Below are 18853 nucleotides of genomic sequence, written 5' to 3' on the forward strand. Positions count from 1 at the left end.
TAAAATGACATTTAATTTGGTAATACAATAATGACACAACACCTTTAATCTTTCAAACAGACATACCCTCTGTCCTTGGCTCCCATCTGCACCAGATGGCCCCTAGAAAGCATCCAAAACATCAGCATCATATGAACGAAACACATGAACAATCTCTTGCTGAAAAATGTGCAGAAATGTGCGTGTGCTCACCCGCGGTCCAGCGAATCCCACCACACCAGTTTCTCCTTTGTTAGTTGCCTGAAATAAACCAACCAAAAGATGAGCAGAAGAGCTGAGTTATAAGTATTAGTCTGTGTCTGACATATTCATTTGTGCAAACGTGAATGATCGTTCATGAATGATCTGATCACATACCGGGTCTCCTGTTTCTCCTTTCGGACCTTTCTCTCCCTTAGAGCCCTAAAATAATGAAAGAAAAGAATATTTGTTGTACATTTGTCAGTATCCATATTTATATTCCATATATTTTAGAGTCCTTGAATGTTATTACAGAAGGTTAATAAATAAAGATGATTTTCTGATGTACCGAGGGTCCAGGGGGGTGCTGAACTTGCTGATGAGTAGAGTTTCCTGGAAGTCCTGGTTGTCCGATGTCCCCCTGTGGTTGAAGTAGGAAGTGCAACAAGAGTCAGACAGCTCACAGCTAAGTACAGTACTTGAGTAAATGCACTTATTTACAGTCTACAGCAGCAGATCACTGTGTGAGATGTTGACCTCAAACTGAGGTGACCAGATGAGAGGAGATGTGACATCAGTGAATGCAGGATTTTCTATACAGCAACAGCAATTTGTTTTCATAACTTTTGCCATACAGTTCTAACATGATCAATATACATCATATGTTAGCATGTATTAGACAAACATGGTCACTCACTTGGTCTCCTTTGAGTCCCTTAAGCACTTTGGTCATTGTGCCCTGCCCAGAAAAAACATTTGAAGCTGCATTTCTATTTGACAACATTTCATGCAACATTTACACAACCATACACCAAATTTCTATGTTACTGCATTAAATACATATTACTGTTGCCTTACCTTTGGTCCTCGGGGACCTGGAGGGCCTGGGGGACCCTAGAAGAAGATGCAAACAGACCCTAATAAGCACTATGAATCATAATAGACTTCATAAACTAAATAAAAAAACTAAACTAAATTAAAATGGCTCCCTTCCATATAAACACTTACCTTTGGTCCTATGAAGCCGTTGTTCCCTGGCCATCCTGGGCTTCCTGGTAGCCCCTGACAAAAATCAAATGAAAGACAGTAGATGAGGGAGACTGCAACAACAGAAAATTGATAAAGATGAGCTGCTGAGAACAAGGAAATGGACATTTTGAGTGCAAATGACGTATATGCATCCAATGAAAACTCATGATGAGCTCTTACTACTGAAAAGAGGAGAGCATGTGAAAAATAAAGCAATTCAGAATTGTTAATCAAGAAACAGAAGAACCAACACTGAACACACTGAACTATTTGGGGCCTGAGGGGAGCAAGTGCACCAATGTTCTTGTGCAATATACAGAAACAGGCCCAGGACACAGAGAACGCAGGTACAGGAAGACACAGGGAAACTAATGAAGAGCAAGTATCTCATTTCAAATCAGTCTGACAACTTTCATGATCTGTATGAAATATGCTGTAGTTGGTGTGTATAAATATATTGCTATATTTAATAGAGCTGCAAAGATTAATCCATTATTATCTGATTCCAGCTTCTGTAGCCTGTTTTCAGCTGGTTATTTGGTGAAATGGTCATTATTCATGTAACTTCCTTCCAAATATTTTTTTTCAATAAATGTCTAAATATTGTCCCTTATGTTTATTGTCCTGCACATTTTTAAGAATTTTAATATTAAAGATTGAATTTAATAATGCAGTTAATAAGGACAAACTATGGCCATTTTTTGGTTTGTTTTGGCTTTCCTGTAAATATCACTTCATGCTGCTCTGGTTCTTCCCCTCAATATCATATGTAACAACCATTATCTGATCCCGTCTTTATGACCAGTGTACAATAAGAGATAATTTGAATAATGTTCCTTACACGTACTCCTTGGGCTCCTGGGGTGCCTGGATCTCCCTGAGGAGAGAAGGTCAAAGATTCATGATCAACGAGATGTTGTTATGGCAATATCGAGTTACAAATGCAATTTTATGAAGCCAGGATTTCTTTAAAACAAAAGTCACGTTTGGTGTACACTCCTGTTCCTCACCCTGAAGCGCTCCATGAACACACTCAGCTCCAGAGAGTCTCCCTTCTCACCCTTAAATCCTGGTTGTCCCTGAGAGACGACAACAAGGAGACAGAGTGATGGTCACTTAAAGAAAATCAAGCTCCCTATTGCACAAACCACCATTCATGCAGGTTTGGAGATGCACCTACAGGAAAACCAGGTGTGCCATTATAGCCAGGTTGTCCTGATGACCCTGCGTCTCCATGTGTCCCGTTACAGCCGTCTGCACCTGGCTTTCCCCTGGGCCCAGGTTGTCCTGGGTGTCCCTGCAGAGCGAACATCAAAACAGAACAGTCAGAACACATCAGACACCGACTCAACACAATATACAGTGAGCTTCTATTGCTTTCATCCAGACTGATGGATGGACTCACAGGAATACCATCGTTTCCAGAAAACCCAGGAACGCCGGTCATCCCCTGTGGAGCCACAAGAGTCACACATTAAACAACAGGACAGACAAGACTGTTGTGATTTTTAACAAACAGACCATATTACAAAAACATTAAGTCTTTCATCTTAAGTTAAGATAGGAAGAGTCTATGATATGATTTTTGTATATGATTTATGTATGTTACCAAGAATCCAACACTACTTTTCTCATCTTGCAGAGGTAAACAACTTTGTAACTGTTTTTTTTTATCACATGTCAAAAAAGACGCCCATTTAGTAATTGACTGGTAAAAACAAAAAATACAAATACAGAGAAGCATTTCAGTTGATCTGTGCTGTTACTGATAATGATTGAATACATGAAATATCCATAAATTCGATAATATTTTGTCCCTAAAGGAAAAGGGTTGGAAATGACTCAATTAGAAAAAAAAAAATAGAGAAATATTTTACCACATTTCCTTTTGGCCCGATGATGCCACCAGGGCCATGGTCACCTTTCTGCCCCTTTGGTCCTTGGATACCTAGATCACCTGGTCTCCCTGGAGGTCCCTGGGGACCCTGAGGACCAAGAGGCCCAGGAGCCCCCTGAGATTGGAGAGACAGAGAAAAATTAGTTCACCAACTTCAAGTCAAGAGTGCACCACACCAAATAAACTGCCAGCTGCTGAACAGTTTGATGTATGATTTATCACAATCAATACATGTGTGATTGATTAGTCAGTTTAATGTAATGGGTGTTAGGAGTTTGACAAAAGCCATACTAACATTGGTAATCTCTGGGGTAACAACAAAATAAAACTTACCTGTTGAAAATGAAAAGAAGAAAGAAGAGAAGATTTGAAAATAGGACATTATAACATTATAAACAGAACCAAAAGCATCACAACAATGCAACAAGACAAAACACAACCTATCAATTAAAAACATTTCCCACCTTTTCACTTGGACATTTCTGCTTGTATTTTTTGACTGCATCACAAGGGGGAGACAAACACCTTTTTATTTTTCTAATGGAATCCTCTCCTTCAGCTCTCTACACCCATCCAGTGGTCAAATATCATAATTACAGATGTTTGCTGTCCGAGAACAACTGGGAGATAAAAACTGACTGCCACACTCAGGGACAGAGAAGCCAAAGAAGCAATACAACTTAATACATACATGTGAACATACGGAAACATCTCCTAAATATATTTTAAAGCCTTTGTTTTGATACATTTCGCAAATATTGGTCAAGCATTGTTAATAAAAATGAATATGGATATTTTAACTTGTTAGAATAATGTAATAATACTACCAGTATTAGCCATATTTATTAAGTCATATTTAGAATTATTTTTCCTTTTCTGTTCCATTCCCTTTAAGGACTGAATGGACCAAGACTGATATGGATGGACCTTGTTTGGTCCAGTTAAAACTGATCGTGGTCCATTTGTCAGTGTGGTTTGTTTAGGCTGGGGTGAAACCTGACAACTGAACCCTGGTGCAGAACAAATAAACTGAACTACAAGTGTGAAAACACCCTGACATGATGCCCTGATGATGGTGCCTATGTATGCCTCTCTTTCCTCCTGGGACCAACTTAAATGCTGATAACATTTTAACTGTGCTGTTTGTCTAACCCACTAAATTCCAAAAGTATATTAAAAGAAGAATACATTTTAATGTCACAGAACTCCTTTTAGCTGTTTTCAACAGGCCACAACAAACAGACATAACGAGAGATTATTACACACAAATTACTTAATATATTCTTATTTTAGAATCTGCCTGGATACAGTTTTCCGCATGCGGAAATATCTTTTCTCTTCTTATCTTACACGCAACTGAAAGACCCTCTAAGAGACAGACACACACACACACAGACACACACACACACACACACACACACACACACACACACACACACACACACACACACACACACACACACATAATGTTATTCCAGGACATGCCAGAGAGAGCAGTGAGGAGATTGAGTTAAGGTAGATAAAGCCAGGCTCTGCTGTCAAATGTCTCCTTAATGAAAAAAGAGACTCAGTGTGGCCAAGCACGCTTTAAAGGCACTGTGATGGACTGTTTAAGGAGGGTTTTAATTGCTGTCTGTTTGAAACTGCAGACAGACTGCTAATCTGAAAGCTAAATATAACAATTTGATTACGATACTCGGAGTGATGAAAGATAGAAGACAGACAGGCAGATGGGACGGAGGGAAAATGTGAGTGTGTCTACACGGTGAAACCTTTGTGTGACTAGATGCAGGTTGCCAGTTGCATTAAACAATTTCCATACAGCTTGACAGTTACAGAAAGCAATTCAAAATTCACGCAACACAACTTAACAGTTAATTTCACTAAAATTAGTTAGACTGGAAATGTTTTCTAAGTCTAAGATTTAGGAAGACTCCATCAAGTGAGAAGTATTATTGTACCAAGAAGTTCATCTTGTATCTTATTTCATAATATTTTCTTGCTGTTAGTCACCTGTTAACTGCAATGTAAACAATCTGTGCCTTGCTAGTGTTTGTTTGTTTGTTGATAGTGTTACCAACCTCGCATAAAGTCTATGGGAACAATCTCCATCTGAACCATCCAAGAGACGCATCCTCTGTTTTACTGTTTTATTCATTTTGATGACAATGAGCTATTGTCAGGTAAAATCGGTCAGAATGATTGGTTGTTGATTGCCGTAAAAAAAACTAAAACAAAAGACGAGTGTCACAAAGTTGAGAGTTTTGCAACTGTTGCTTTTAAGTTTTAAAGAAGTTTATTCTGCGTTGTAGAGGTCTTTACACCATGTTACTCAGTTGCTACTTAGATTCACCTAAGTTTCAACTACAGCCAGGTTAATATATCAGTTGACCAATATATTGGTCGATTTTCAGTCAATGTTATCAGCCTGATGTTGATCAGTTTTGGCATATATGAATGTTTTTATTTGGTGCCTTTTATGGGCAGGATTCTGTGTCTATTTGAATCTTTTTCTTATTTCAGGGTTAATACCTACATATTTTTCTCTATTTGTGACTCCATTACATATCTTATGTTACCACTTTTGAGGGATCATTGCAAAAAGTGTGTAGATGTATATGTGCTATATTCTTTGTATTATATTCTGTAAAAATCAGCCAGTATATCAAATCTCTTTGAATTTTTTCACTCCCTAATATGGGTGTTGGCATTGGCCCCAGAAATCCAGTCTCAGTTGGGCCCAAGTTGTTACATTTCTGTTTGTGCTTCAAGCATTAATATTTCACGCAACCGAAGTGCCACGAGAATCATTTAAATAAACAGAGAAAAAGACATGTATTTTGTATTTTATTTATTATTAATACAGAATTATAGCTTTGTAATGTGTTCAACTACCAGTTAAGGAAGATGAACATTAACCACCCTAATACAAACAAACCCACGGCAGCAAAGGGTAATGAATGTTAAGGAGTTGTCCAGCGCAGGTGTGTGAGGCCGATGAGCTTGAACAGGTGACTCAAACACAAACGTGGATCTCTCTGTTCCTGAGAAACGGCATGTTGTATGTATCATTCACATCTAAGAGAGGGACTGGACACAGCCAGAGGAGGATGAGGACAGCACTTTTTTACAAGGGTCGAAAAACACGTGAGGGTGAAGATACCCTGGGAATTGGGCGTGTTTGTATGGTCGCAGAGTTCAGGGGGTTAGTGAGTGATGACCTCTGAGGTTTGGGGGTCTGACAGTGTTCCTGTGAGAACCAACAAACACACTGATGTTGTTTGTTTCCAGACAGAAATTGCTCTGGCCTTCGTAATATGAAGCCAGAGCCAAGTGTCTCGGAGGAATTAATAAAACTGCAGGGAGCCTAAATAGTGTCAGACAACAATTCAAACAAGCTCACAGACAAATCAGATGCAGATAGTGTGAGATAAAGCCTGTCTAAGACTGCATATTAACTGATGGCTAGATGCATTCATACAGCCTGTGTGTGTGTGTGTGTGTGTGTGTGTGTGTGTGTGTGTGTGTGTGTGTGTGTGTGTGTGTGTGGCAGTCAGAGCTTTGTCTATCTGTGGCTCTTTGGAACAGGAGGTGTGTGTTTTGTCTCTGCTTCAATCTCGACCCTGCAGCTGTTGCCTATAGAGACAACAGACAGACAACAGTCCTGTCAAAACAACTCAAACTCCACAGTTTGTCATATAGTCTGTGCTGAGCAACAACTAGAGGGCTGGGCAATCAGAAGCTCAGTCCCAATATGATAACATCAATGTATCTTGCACACTAAGGCGATGGTATCACCAGCCGGAGATTCTGTAATACGTGAGATTGTCATGTATGATAAATAATGGTGTCTGACTTTTAATCTGAGGGAAAAACACAACCAAAAATGAAAACAAAACTAGGTTTACCGCCTTGTAGTTATATACCCCCGCCAACCAGTCAAGTTGCAGTTTACTCCCATGTCTGTCTAGACTCATGTAAAGTGTGTGAGTGAAGAGTTTGAAGGATTTTAATAAAAAAATATGAAGTGTATTTTGTGGAAAAATTGAAGTTATCGCTATATAGACATGTATGAAAGTGAAAGAAAGTGTTTCAAAGATATTGTGATGACAAGAATGGGATGGACATGAGGTCACAGTGACCTTGACCTTTGACCATCAAAATATACTCAGTTCATCCCTCAGTCTTAGGTGACATTTGTGCCAAATTTGAAGAAATTACCTCGAGGCATTCTTGAGATAACATTCGCAAAAATGGAACGGATGGACGGATGGACATCCCAAAAGCTAAAAGCTCCCTAAAGGCATTGTGCCTCCAGCTACGTTGTCACTGGTATGAAGGCATAAAAAGCAGTATTCACACAATATACTGTGTTGTATTCACAGCATTATAAAAAGCTTTTAGAGTTTTATTTTAATGAGTATATGGTTTCATGGTGGGGCTAGAGGAAAGGTCAGGACTATGAATGTCTGTACAAAATTTCATGGCAATCCATACAGTAGTTGCTGAGATATTTCAGTCTTGATCAAAGTGACTGACTAAACAACTGAGCCATGTGATAGTGTGCCTAAAAATCATTCATTTCCAATTACAATGTTTCAGTTTAATCAGCTTTACTGGCATGACGTTTTAGTCCTTATTCAAACATGTTGCCAAAACAAAAAGTCACATTATACACAATACATACAATAAAACAGTAAATAGCAAATGTTAAAAGTGAAATAAATAAAGAAGAGAAATAAAACTAATGTTGAAATATTTCTTACTTTGTGACACACAGAAACATGTTCTCCTGCCAGTTCTACAGCCATGCTATCTTCTCCTAGAAGAGTTTGATTGAATCTGTTTTTTGGGGGGAGGGTAATAAAGTCTGGGATTTTCTGTTAAATTTTGGGAATTATTTTCTCTACTTTTTGCATTTGGGGCAAGTTATGAGAAAATGTGTTTCTGTTTAAACTTCTGTTCAACAGTGTCCTTTCCAGCCGTTCTCTTCCATGGTGGCCAGTTTCAATTGCATGTTTATGATCACTGAGTCAATACTTTGCTAGGGTTTGTGTTGTTATTAGTTGTTTGATTTGGGTTAAACTTTGGGTTAATTAGCAGTTCAGAGTTCAAATGTTTGCAAGAAATCGGCATGTAAACATCTCCGACTCTGCTGAGAAGAAGAAACTGTCTCACAGTACGTCACAATGTTACTGTGAGCTCTGATGGCTGTTTGGTGAGTGCGTACGTGTATGTGTGTGCATCCCTGCAGAGCACAGCAGTGACTTCCAGTCCTCTTCATCATTAAATGTGGATTTTTGTCCTTGTCTTTTCTTTAATAACAGAAAACAACATAGTTGGAATAAGTTGCAATTAACACATTCTTGTCTTCTTGCCACCTGCTCCCTTTGCTGTGGCATATGAAGACAATCAAGCTCTGCCAATTCAGCTGTAAATCATCCTCATCATAAAAAGGAAATTAATCATGCTGACCAATTTTCTGAATAAAATGGTTCTGACAAAGTAATACTTTTGATATAATTCCCGTAGAGGGAGAAGTAAAATATACAGTGACAGAGGAGAGGAGTGTTGTAATTCAAAAGTGCCTGTGCCTGTGTTGGTATGTATGTGTGTGTATAAGCAGGTAAGTACATAAGAGATCCTTGTCAAGAGCACTTTCATGGTACACTATGTGCACTGGTCTGTATCTTTCTGCATGGCTTAAACAGAGGTCTGATAAATGCCAGTCTCCTTTCATAGCCGATAACAACAGAGAAGTTTCTAAGTTCATATTTGTGTATGTGTGTGTGTGTGTGTGTGTTTTGCAGCACACAGCTACACATGCTGAATCTACTGTACACACTGAAAAATAAAGGTACAGCAGAAAAACAGTTTAACCTAGTTTAGAAAAAGCCATTTAGATATATGATCATAGGCACATAATGGGTCAACTTTGGGTCACACATTAAGGTACAAAATACTAGCAGTTCCTTATTGGTTTACCTTAAACCAAATGCACCACTTAGGCATCTTAATAACAGGAGCCCAGCCCTTTTGCACCACCACAGGGACTTGGTTTCAGCTCCTGGCGCCAGGGTCTCTGACTAGACCCCATCAAATACAGTGCGTTATTGAGTGGGAAGCCAATGAGTGATAATATCAGTGCCATAGCAGTGACTTGCGCTGGTAAGTCAGTTCATTGGGAGTCATCAGCAAGAAGGTGCACAGTGTTGTGCAACAACGTGCTATAAGAGCACCATTCATTGAACTGATCACGTTGTGGTTGAGTTGAAGTGTAGTAGTGCACGAGTATACGAATGGATCAATGAAGTGTATGAACTACACTGGAGTCTCTGTTACAGTGAGAAACAGACAGATACATCCAACTGTAAAAGTATAACACTACTGCTATAGGAGAAAAAAACCACCCTGCCTTGTTTGTATTTCTTTAAACCAATCATAACATCTTTGGTGGTGCCAAGCCTGGTGCTGGTGCAAAATAGAGTTGAGAGGGAACTTGTTTTGGTGGAATATTTGCATGTTCTGGCTTTAAAATGACTTATTTACTGCAAAATACAAGCTAACAGCTGTTATCTTGTTTATATTTGTACCCTGAGTGTCCCAGGTGCTATTTTGCTGTTTTCAGCATGCAGGTGGCAACTAGGAGGTTGTTCTTTCCTGGGGACTTTGAAAATGTAGATGGTGGATGCTGCAATGACTTATTCCTGCAGTGTGCATCCAGTGAGTCAGACTAGTATAGCACCAGTGTTTTGGACTATATATCTGTAGTTCTGTACAAAAAATGGGGAAACAAAAATGGACCTGCAAGAATGGTACTTTTGTCCAAAGTACTACAAGTGATAAGCTTTCATGTTTTTCGTATCGTCAGTCAGAATCTGAAATGCTTCCACACACCTCTCTGATGTCACTGGGGCTCCGTGGAAGTGAAAATCTGACAAAAAAAATGCAGATGCTGTCTTTGTGCATGCACACAGTTTCGTGAATCTACACAGAGGTTTATGCATCTGGCCCCAGCTGTTTCATATGGCATACTATAGCCTGTTGTTTCATTACTGCTCCGGACATTCATCATTTCCCTTCTCCCTCTTCTCCTGAGCTAAATCTCCCTGCAGTCCTCCCCACTCTTTAATTACCAATCCTCCACTGCTTCACTTCCTTCATACCTCTATACTCCCCATTCTTATCTGCTCACACTACCTTCAGCCAACATTTCCTCCCGTCCTCTCCAAACTCTCAAGTGTTCCTCACATCCTCTCTGTATCTCATTCTACCCTCATGTCTGTATTGTTTCCCTTGCTGTCTTTGCTGGGCGCTTCATCAACCAGCCATACACTATGTGGGGAAAAAACAAGGTATGAAGTGGAAATAGCAACAAAATTCACAAGGGATAATAAAAAAGGCTTGAAGCATCTGAACAAATTATAAAAGAAAAGTTTGTCTTGTAAAGAGTGGATGGACACAAAGCATAAACCATAAGATTGGCCAGAAAGTAGAAATGTGGACTGAGGAATAAGAAAGAGAAATACATTTTTAACAGCATAGTGCAGTAAAATTATGAAACTGTCTTAACGGAGAACCTGAAATCTAGATCAGAGGAAGTTGAGGTCGTCTTCAAACAGACATAAAGGTCAGTGAACTCAGGTATATGTGTGTCTGTTTAGGTCTGACTTCCTCTTTGTCTTTGAAGGCTGATCATCATGACTAAACCAGACTATGAAGCTCAGGAGACGCGTGCTGCCCTCTGGCTTTTTTTTTCTGTGCTCCTTTATTTTTTCTCCTAATACAGATGTCTCACGTCATGCCTTCAACCTCTTGTCTCGTGAGCTTCATAATGGGACACGACGAGCCATCAATCAGCAGTGGAATCTACTGAACTCACCGGGGGAAGAGAAGGAAATGAGGCAGGCAGGGGGGAGATCACAGCTGACCAATAATCTCCAGACGTTTAACCTTTGATTCAAGCCAAGTGGATTTTGGAGATAGTAAATTCAAGCCCATTTTTCTATTTACAGCCTCCAAAAATGCTAATTTCCATGTAGGGCTATAAAGTCTGCACAACATACAGCATCCTCTGCCCTCCCCAGTTATAAGTAGTTGTTGCTTGTCTTTATTTTATATTGCAGCTAGAAAAGTTTTTTAAGAAGATATTTTCTTAAAAAAAGGACTAAAAACAGACAGATTTGTTGAACGAGAGATGTATGACACTATAAAACTACAGGGCGGAAAAAAAATCTAAATAAAAGACAAATGGTAATAAAACAAAGAGTGATTTTGAATATTTACAAGAAATTAGGACTGTTAAGAAAGAGACAAGAGGAAACGTTTTAAAAGAGCAATAAAACACCAGCCTTTCCCACACTAGTCCGCCAACTAGTGTCTGCTTTTTATCCAATCACTTCTCACCTCATCTGAGGGACATAAACTACCACACACACAAATGCACACATTAAAACGCACAGAGCTTGGGTAGGTGAACAAAGTGGCTGAGGTTAAGGTGTGGTATGATGGGACGTCGATAGTGAAAAAAATCCCACTTTCTTTCTATAACAAGGCAGAAAGAATAACAGTCACACAGCAAAGTGCCAATACTTTCCTGTCTACTCCTATTTCTACCATAGCAACAGTTCACCCAGGGATTAACCCCTTCTTTTATACGTCATGTGAATCATTGACAACGACATGTCTCAGCTCCACCTTTTGCAGATGTAGGAATGTGTGAGGAGGATTGTGGACAGTTTCCGCCAGTTAAACCTGACGTGTGAGTCCGGGGTCAGCAGCAAAACATATTTTAGCCAAATACTAAAAAATCTATATCAGTTTAAGTGTGTGCTATATTTAGAATATTTTCACAGCTTCACCATGCCATCAGACAGGAAACTGTAGTTATACGCACAAAATATTACCCTCGCTTGCTCAACTCCGTTGGCAAAATCAGTAACTTTGTTTTCCTTAATATTTCACATCAGTGTTTTTAAGATTAGTTTGGATTCACCAAAGCTGCACTGTAACACAAAATACCTAACAGATCAAAGCAGCAGTAGACCTGCAACTCCTGTGTTCTGTGAGACAAAATTACAGATTTTACCTGATATTTGGCCAATATAGCAATGGTTTCCCATCAGAAATAGCTGTCTGACTGCAAGATAAAGTGGTGAAAATATTCTAAATTTGTGGTGTACACTTAACCTGAAATAGATTCTTTCGAGTGGACCTGCTTTTAAGTGGCTAAAGTACGTTTTGCAAAGCAGCTCATTGCATAGCTTCTGTGCTGGTCCTGATCTCTGCTTCTCCAAAATGGGGCCGTGACTGGCCACTGACTATCGATATGTACCTCATACAATCTCACCTCAAATAATCCAAACTATCCCCTTTAAACTTCTCACTGCAAAGTTGTAGAAATGTACTCCCAGGTGTGTCAGTACAACATGACATCACTGTTAGGCGTGGGTACATGTGCCACACAACCACACTCATCAGTGATTCAACAAACATAAAACTTTCAACCACAAATGGCAATAAAACACTGTTTTTGTGTTGATCAATCTCAGATACGTGTAATATACTTTACTCTCTGCCGAAATTTTTTCATGCTGCTGTCTGGAAGTGTGAGCAATTTCCTTTTGAAGTATGGTTGGATTTCTAAGTTGACATATTTACATTTCCACTTCACTTCATTACATCTTTAAACCTAAGCAAAGAGCCTTCATGACGTCTGACCCATACAAAGAAATCACTGAGAAAATCCCTCCTCTTCACTCTGTATAAAACACAGCAACCGCAATCTCTGCGTCCTCTCTCCGCGTGTACGTGGGTGTGTTTGCATTTCTCATTCCTAAATCACAGATCTATTTAAAGTTCCCCTGTCTGACACCATAAATTTCATCTGGACCCAGACTGTCCCCTGGGGTGGACAGTTTTCGAATGACACACTAAGAACAGGATGGGAACACGCAGCCCAGTGCACAAACCTCTGACCTCAAAAAGGAATAAAATAAATCAACAAACAAACGGCCGGAAGCGCCCTCTGTTATTCCATCTGTCTGGGGAACTGCAGGACATTTTGTATTTATTACAATAATTAGACATTGAATAGTAACTGATAAAAACATTAACTTAATTTAATTTGGATTAAATATTTAGGGATTATTAGATTAACAATTTTCTGTCTTCTACTTGTTGTCTTGCTCTAGAACTTGGAGGACATATTAGCTATTTTACAATCTCTCACTCACATATAAACTTTGCCTCTTTTTCAGGGATATTCAAATCTACGTTTACTCTGCTGCAAATAATGTTAATGCCTAAAATCTCAGATTGCTTGCCCTCCTGGTGCTTGTATATACTGTATCTCCTCAGAAATAACACTGGAATCTAAACAGAAAGGGTTGCAGTGACGGAAGGCTGATGTTAAACTGTGTGAACGTTATTCTCTGATGTCATCAATGTGGGACAGGCCGCTGACAGCGCTATACATCTGCATCAACAGACCACAGTAGGTGCACTTAGATTCACACAACACTCTGTCATGTAAACTCCTCCTGGTGAAAATCATGAGTGAGTGTCTCTGTTGGATTTACGGTATGTGATGTGGAGGAGGGAGGAGAAATAAACGTTCAGCTTGAAACAAACTACTACGCAAATGTGTTTATTGTACACCTGAAGGTGGTGGGGGAAGCCTGCTGTCATAGAGATGGACAAGATGTGATATTTGAACAAATGTTGAACTCTGCACACTTTTGTGCTTTCTTTTTTTTGAATTCATTAAGTAACTCCTGCCCCTTTTCATTCTGTGCATGGCTATTTTATTTCACAGATAATAATATTTGAATGATATATTGACAGCCAAACTGGAAATGTCCCCAGTTTTCATTTCAGAAATCTGGTCACCTTATGTAGCCTAAGATGCTAATAATTGATGTAGATTAGCTAGTTAGATACTATTTTGTTTGGTTTTCTTTTTAGCATATAGAAAATTAGGACACAGCATATCTACTGTAGGTACAAGAAACAGGAGAAAGTTGAGTGAGCGGGTGTCAGGCACCGGGCTTGCGGCACTGTTACTGCAGAGAGTGAAAGGGTCTTACTAATGGTCAGTTCATGCTGTTGCACTTGGTTGTACATACTAAAAGAATGAAACAAATCATGTTTAGAGATCCACAAATTCACCCATCTGCAGAGTCACTGCATGAAGAAACTAAGGAGCTACTCCAATCCCAACGTATGAGAGTGTGGAGAGATGTGGTTTCTTCAACCCAACAAGCACTCTGAAGCATGTTGACGGCTTTATTCAGTGGATATTAGCAGCCGTTTAGCTGTTCTGAACAGATCTGCTCTCTGGATACTACGGAAATAAGAGAGAGAACTGATCAAGAGAATGAGGGAAGAACGAAGGGAAGTAATGAAGGAAGTCAAGTTGAAAAGAACAAACGAAGGAAGGAAAGGTGGTGTGAAAAAAGGAAGTAGAAGGGCAGCAAGAAGGGGAGGTGTTAAAGAATGATTTAAGAGAGGAAGAAAGGAGTGAAAGAAAAAAGGAAGGAATATGTAAAAGGAATGAATGGATAAAAGGGAAGAAAGTTGTATCAAGGAAGGAGAGAGGATAGGAAGAAGGGAAGTAGAAAAGAAAGAAATGGAGGAAACAAGGAAGGAAGAAAATAGACCAGTAAGGCTGCCCTTTCTCTCAGACTCCCACAATCAGGCTCAGACACTTTGGTGGACCATGTCCCACTGCTCTACGACCCAGCTCATATGTTTTTCTTGTATACGTTTTTCTTGGACTCATTTCCTGAAGATCTGAGTCCCGTCTACATGATGCCCAAGGGGGAAACAGGGCTCAGCTCCCCTGGGGGGGTGGGGGGACATTGGGGGTCAGGGGAGAAGCTTGAGGGGCTCGGCTTAGAGGACAATGAGTGTCCTCAACTGGATGCCCTGAGGAGGACTCAGGCAGAACAAATAAACATCTGTAGATGATGTTTAGATATCTATTAGAGTGTGTTTAGATCTCCTGGCTGAAGTCAGGGAGGTCAGCTTTCCGAGTCCCCGGCTGGAGGAAAATGTCTTCTAGATGACTGAGGCGGATCAGAGCACATATAAAATTATACAGTAAAAGAAGAGCTGCAGCTGCAAGAAAAATCATGTTGCAATTATTTTGATAGATTTTGTGATTGCAATATGATTCACAATTAATGGGAATGATCACTTTTGCATCAATCTAAATCATAATGGTGTGACAATTGTGAGAGTCTGTACCACAATAGTCATGCATGCATTTTCTGGTATTATTACATCCCTTGTCCATATAAAAAAACCCAAAAAAAAAAAACATGTTTATTTACATTTGGAGAACAAGGTTTGTAGGCCAGGGCGTCTCTGTAACATTACATTTCAGCCTCTGTGATCAATTAATTGTGCAGCCCTAACTAAGAGCTACAGATTACAGGTGAAAGACCGACATGAAAATCGCTATCTAATAAAGAAATATTAATGAGAAAGTTAAAATGTTTTGCTGCCATGGAGACAAACCTCCAGCAAGACATCGGCTCCACTGCTGCAACAACAACAAGTTCCTCTGACTCATCTGCTTAAAATTTCTCATGTGCAAGGAGAGGGAGATGAAGTAAAGGGATAAAAACAGATGACATTCAGACAAACATCCGTCACTTCTTGTCACTTGCTTTGTTTCTCTTTGTTTAGCCAGCCAGCACAGAGTGATTTAGCTGCTTTGCGACCAGTTTACATTAGAATTAATGTGTTTAGACTCTGAGCTAATTTCTGCATGCACGTTTCATCTCCACAGAGCACGTGCATATGCATTTGCCAGAGATTTGACAGCACCCAGACCAGAGAGACAGGGCTGCTAATGACCAGTGGTTAGACTGAAGTGTCTGTCTGTGTGTGTGAGAGAGAGAGAGCCTGCATGTGCACTGAGGGTGTGTGTTGAGGATCAAGACTCGAGGGGGAGATCGCAGGCTGAGAACAGAACAGCTTGGACCTCCAGCTCTCCCAGGGGTCTCTGGGGCCCGACACCTGTGCTATTGCCTCACGTTGGAGGAATGAGACGTCTCAAGCCTGTGGTCCAAGCACATGTGTGTCTAAACAGGACACAGCTGCAGCCTGTGTGTTTATGTGTGTCTATGTGAGAAACAGTGAATATGCGCACAGTCTCAAATGAGGTGTTGCCCTCACCTCAGAGACCAGCCACCTGTGTGCCTGTATCGTGTGTCTGCATGTGTCTGAGTCTATAATGAAGTCCATCATGGGTGTGTCGCCTCTATAATCCCACTGTTACATTTATCGCTGTGATTATAATGCAATTACAGCTTCCATACAGTGGATCTCACAGGCCACAGTGACCGTCTGTTTAAAAAATTCTACCAAGGAGAAGTCAGTTTCCTTAATGAAGCTGTTCTCTGACGTTGTACATTGCACCCAAGGGCACAATGGTATGTATATTGAACTATATATGGAGTGTAACAGTCTGAGAGGCCACGGGAGCCATAATGAACTGTGAGAAAGTTACTTTATATCTCTTTTTTGGTATTTTTTAATGGGATTTTTTATTTTGACCCAAAGCAAGTTTCACTGATTAAAAGAAAAAACATTTTACATTAAAAACAACATGATCACTCGCAAGAATAACAGTAAATCTAATGATGATAGCTTTTGCACTAACATGATTCGCTGATTGAGTCATGGGTAGAAAATTAAATAATAAAGTATAATACAACTAATAAAAAAGTATACACAACTTATGAACAAAGTTGGCCAAGTTACTCAAACATATTAATTAGTTTCAGCTGGCTCCAGCTGTGAGGTTTTTGTTGCCTTTCACTCATCAATATGATTGTAAAATGAACATCTGCTGTTCAGACAAAACAGGCAATCTGATGTTTTCAGTATTTTTCAGATGCAGTATTGTTATTTTACGGACTAAATAATTAGCAGATTAATTGAAACACAACTTGATTATTTTCAGGTTCTGTGAGGCTGTGCCACTGACTGTAAATAAAAATGGATGACACGTCACCTCTTCCGCAAACTTTACAAAAATGAAGCCAAAATATCCTGGATACAAGCACGGCTATTTTGTGCTGGTGATGTCATTTTTAGCCACAGTCTACGCAGTAGTGATCAGAGATGGAGCCACGGTATCATGGCTCAGCTGTCAATCAAAAGATGAAACCCTCTTTTTTTTTAACATCTAATGACTAATAAAAACAAACTTTTCTGAAAAAAACACATTTGAATATACATCAGTGTGATAAGAAACTACCTAAAACGACAGAAACTATGTATGAGAAAACATTTTTGACATGTACTTTGATGTTGTAGATTGGTCCATGCCCCATCTGCTCACATGTAGCCAAAGTGTAACTTAGATTGATGGGAATATTATTAGATTTCTAGGTCTTTTGTCATAAGCCAAACTATTGGACAGACTTAAACTTTGACCTAATAAATGCATCAGAGAAAATCCATCAGATCAACATTAAGATTCCTTATCTTGGGACCATGGATTTCCGTACCAAATTTCACAGCAATCTATATTTCAGTCTGAGCCAAAGTGGTGGACTAACTGACCAGCATTTCCATCCCCAACAGCATTACGGAGTGATTTACATATGGGTCAAAACTCAAACAGTATACAGTACTGGCAACAACCAAGTACGGAAAAAGAGATTTAGAGTCCAATATCCGGCTGTGAACTTGGCCCTGACTGACATGGACTGCAGCCATTACCATTAGCGTCAGGGGATATCCTGAAGGTGTCTCTCTGCACCCACCGACTCATCCAGCTGGAACAGCCCGCTGTCCACTTTTGCCAGCCTGGAACAGTTTCTCAATTTCCCACATGGGGATACAACACCCACTGCCATTCCAGCTGCAGCACACATTCCTCGATAGTTTGCAAGGGAGCAAATCGGGGCAAAGGTCCCTGCGTGTACAGTACGTGGTTTAAGGACTCAAGGAGCGGCTTTGCAGGTGACTATCTTGGGTATCAACTAAATTTTTGTAACTCCGGTAAGATGTAGAGGGTAGTGTTTTCCCTTGACCTTGTGTCATGGGAAAAAAAAACTTTAGTCATGCATTACACAATACTGAGTGACCACATGTTGTACAACTGCAATGTGAGGCCTGATCCCTGCTCTGAAAACATGTCTTTCTCAGAAAAGTGGAATAAATATGAGAGGACTTAGAGGAGATCTAATCGTTTCCTCTGCAGTCGGCCCCCGATGTAGGTTTCACAACAAGGCCTGATGGGGAACACATGGCGTTGCCGTGGTGACCCACAACTCTGGTCACATTTTTCCTACACTCCCACTTTGTCGACCATAACGCTTCCTGACTGCTGTCTGCAAATCAAATGCATACATCCCAGAGGATGCACAGCGCTAACACCTTATTTACAGAACTTTCCAACTGTGAGAACAGAGTAGACAGATGTGATCAATGTGGAATACATAGTTTGTGCCTGTACGAGTTTGTCAATGAGACGGAGAAACAGCGATGGATTGAACTGGTGACAGAAGGTGTCCACAGCAGAATAATGAGGAAACAGCTCCAGAAGGAGGGGAGGCTTGTTGAGGCTTATTGCCGTATTTCTGAGTGATCAGGGCTAAAGCATTAGGGCTAAAGTTCAGAGTCCCATGAGGAAACAATCCACAACCCCAGCCAAAACATGAAACACAATATCTCAGGCTTATTCTACTCATCTTGATCTTTGTTCACCGTTTGTCCTTGGTTACA

At 40.0% G+C, this 18853-nt stretch overlaps 1 protein-coding gene across 1 annotated transcript in view; it reads right to left on the reverse strand.

Annotated features, from left to right (window-relative positions):
- Positions 1–18853, reverse strand: part of col4a2 (collagen, type IV, alpha 2) — an 85164-nt gene that overhangs the window by 25896 nt on the left and 40415 nt on the right. The window contains exons 5-16 of the mRNA XM_084724634.1: positions 3087–3221; positions 2615–2659; positions 2390–2506; positions 2220–2288; positions 2051–2086; positions 1189–1242; positions 1039–1074; positions 878–919; positions 530–601; positions 358–402; positions 193–240; positions 67–102 (exon numbers count right to left, since the gene is read on the reverse strand). Of these exons, the coding sequence (XP_084580760.1) occupies positions 67–102; positions 193–240; positions 358–402; positions 530–601; positions 878–919; positions 1039–1074; positions 1189–1242; positions 2051–2086; positions 2220–2288; positions 2390–2506; positions 2615–2659; positions 3087–3221 (735 nt within the window). The remainder of the gene's footprint in view (positions 1–66; positions 103–192; positions 241–357; positions 403–529; positions 602–877; positions 920–1038; positions 1075–1188; positions 1243–2050; positions 2087–2219; positions 2289–2389; positions 2507–2614; positions 2660–3086; positions 3222–18853) is intronic.

The sequence above is a fragment of the Lutjanus erythropterus genome, chromosome 8 (assembly GCF_056507025.1).
Source record: "Lutjanus erythropterus isolate fLutEry1 chromosome 8, fLutEry1.hap2, whole genome shotgun sequence".
In the NCBI taxonomy this organism is placed as follows: domain Eukaryota; kingdom Metazoa; phylum Chordata; class Actinopteri; order Lutjaniformes; family Lutjanidae; genus Lutjanus; species Lutjanus erythropterus.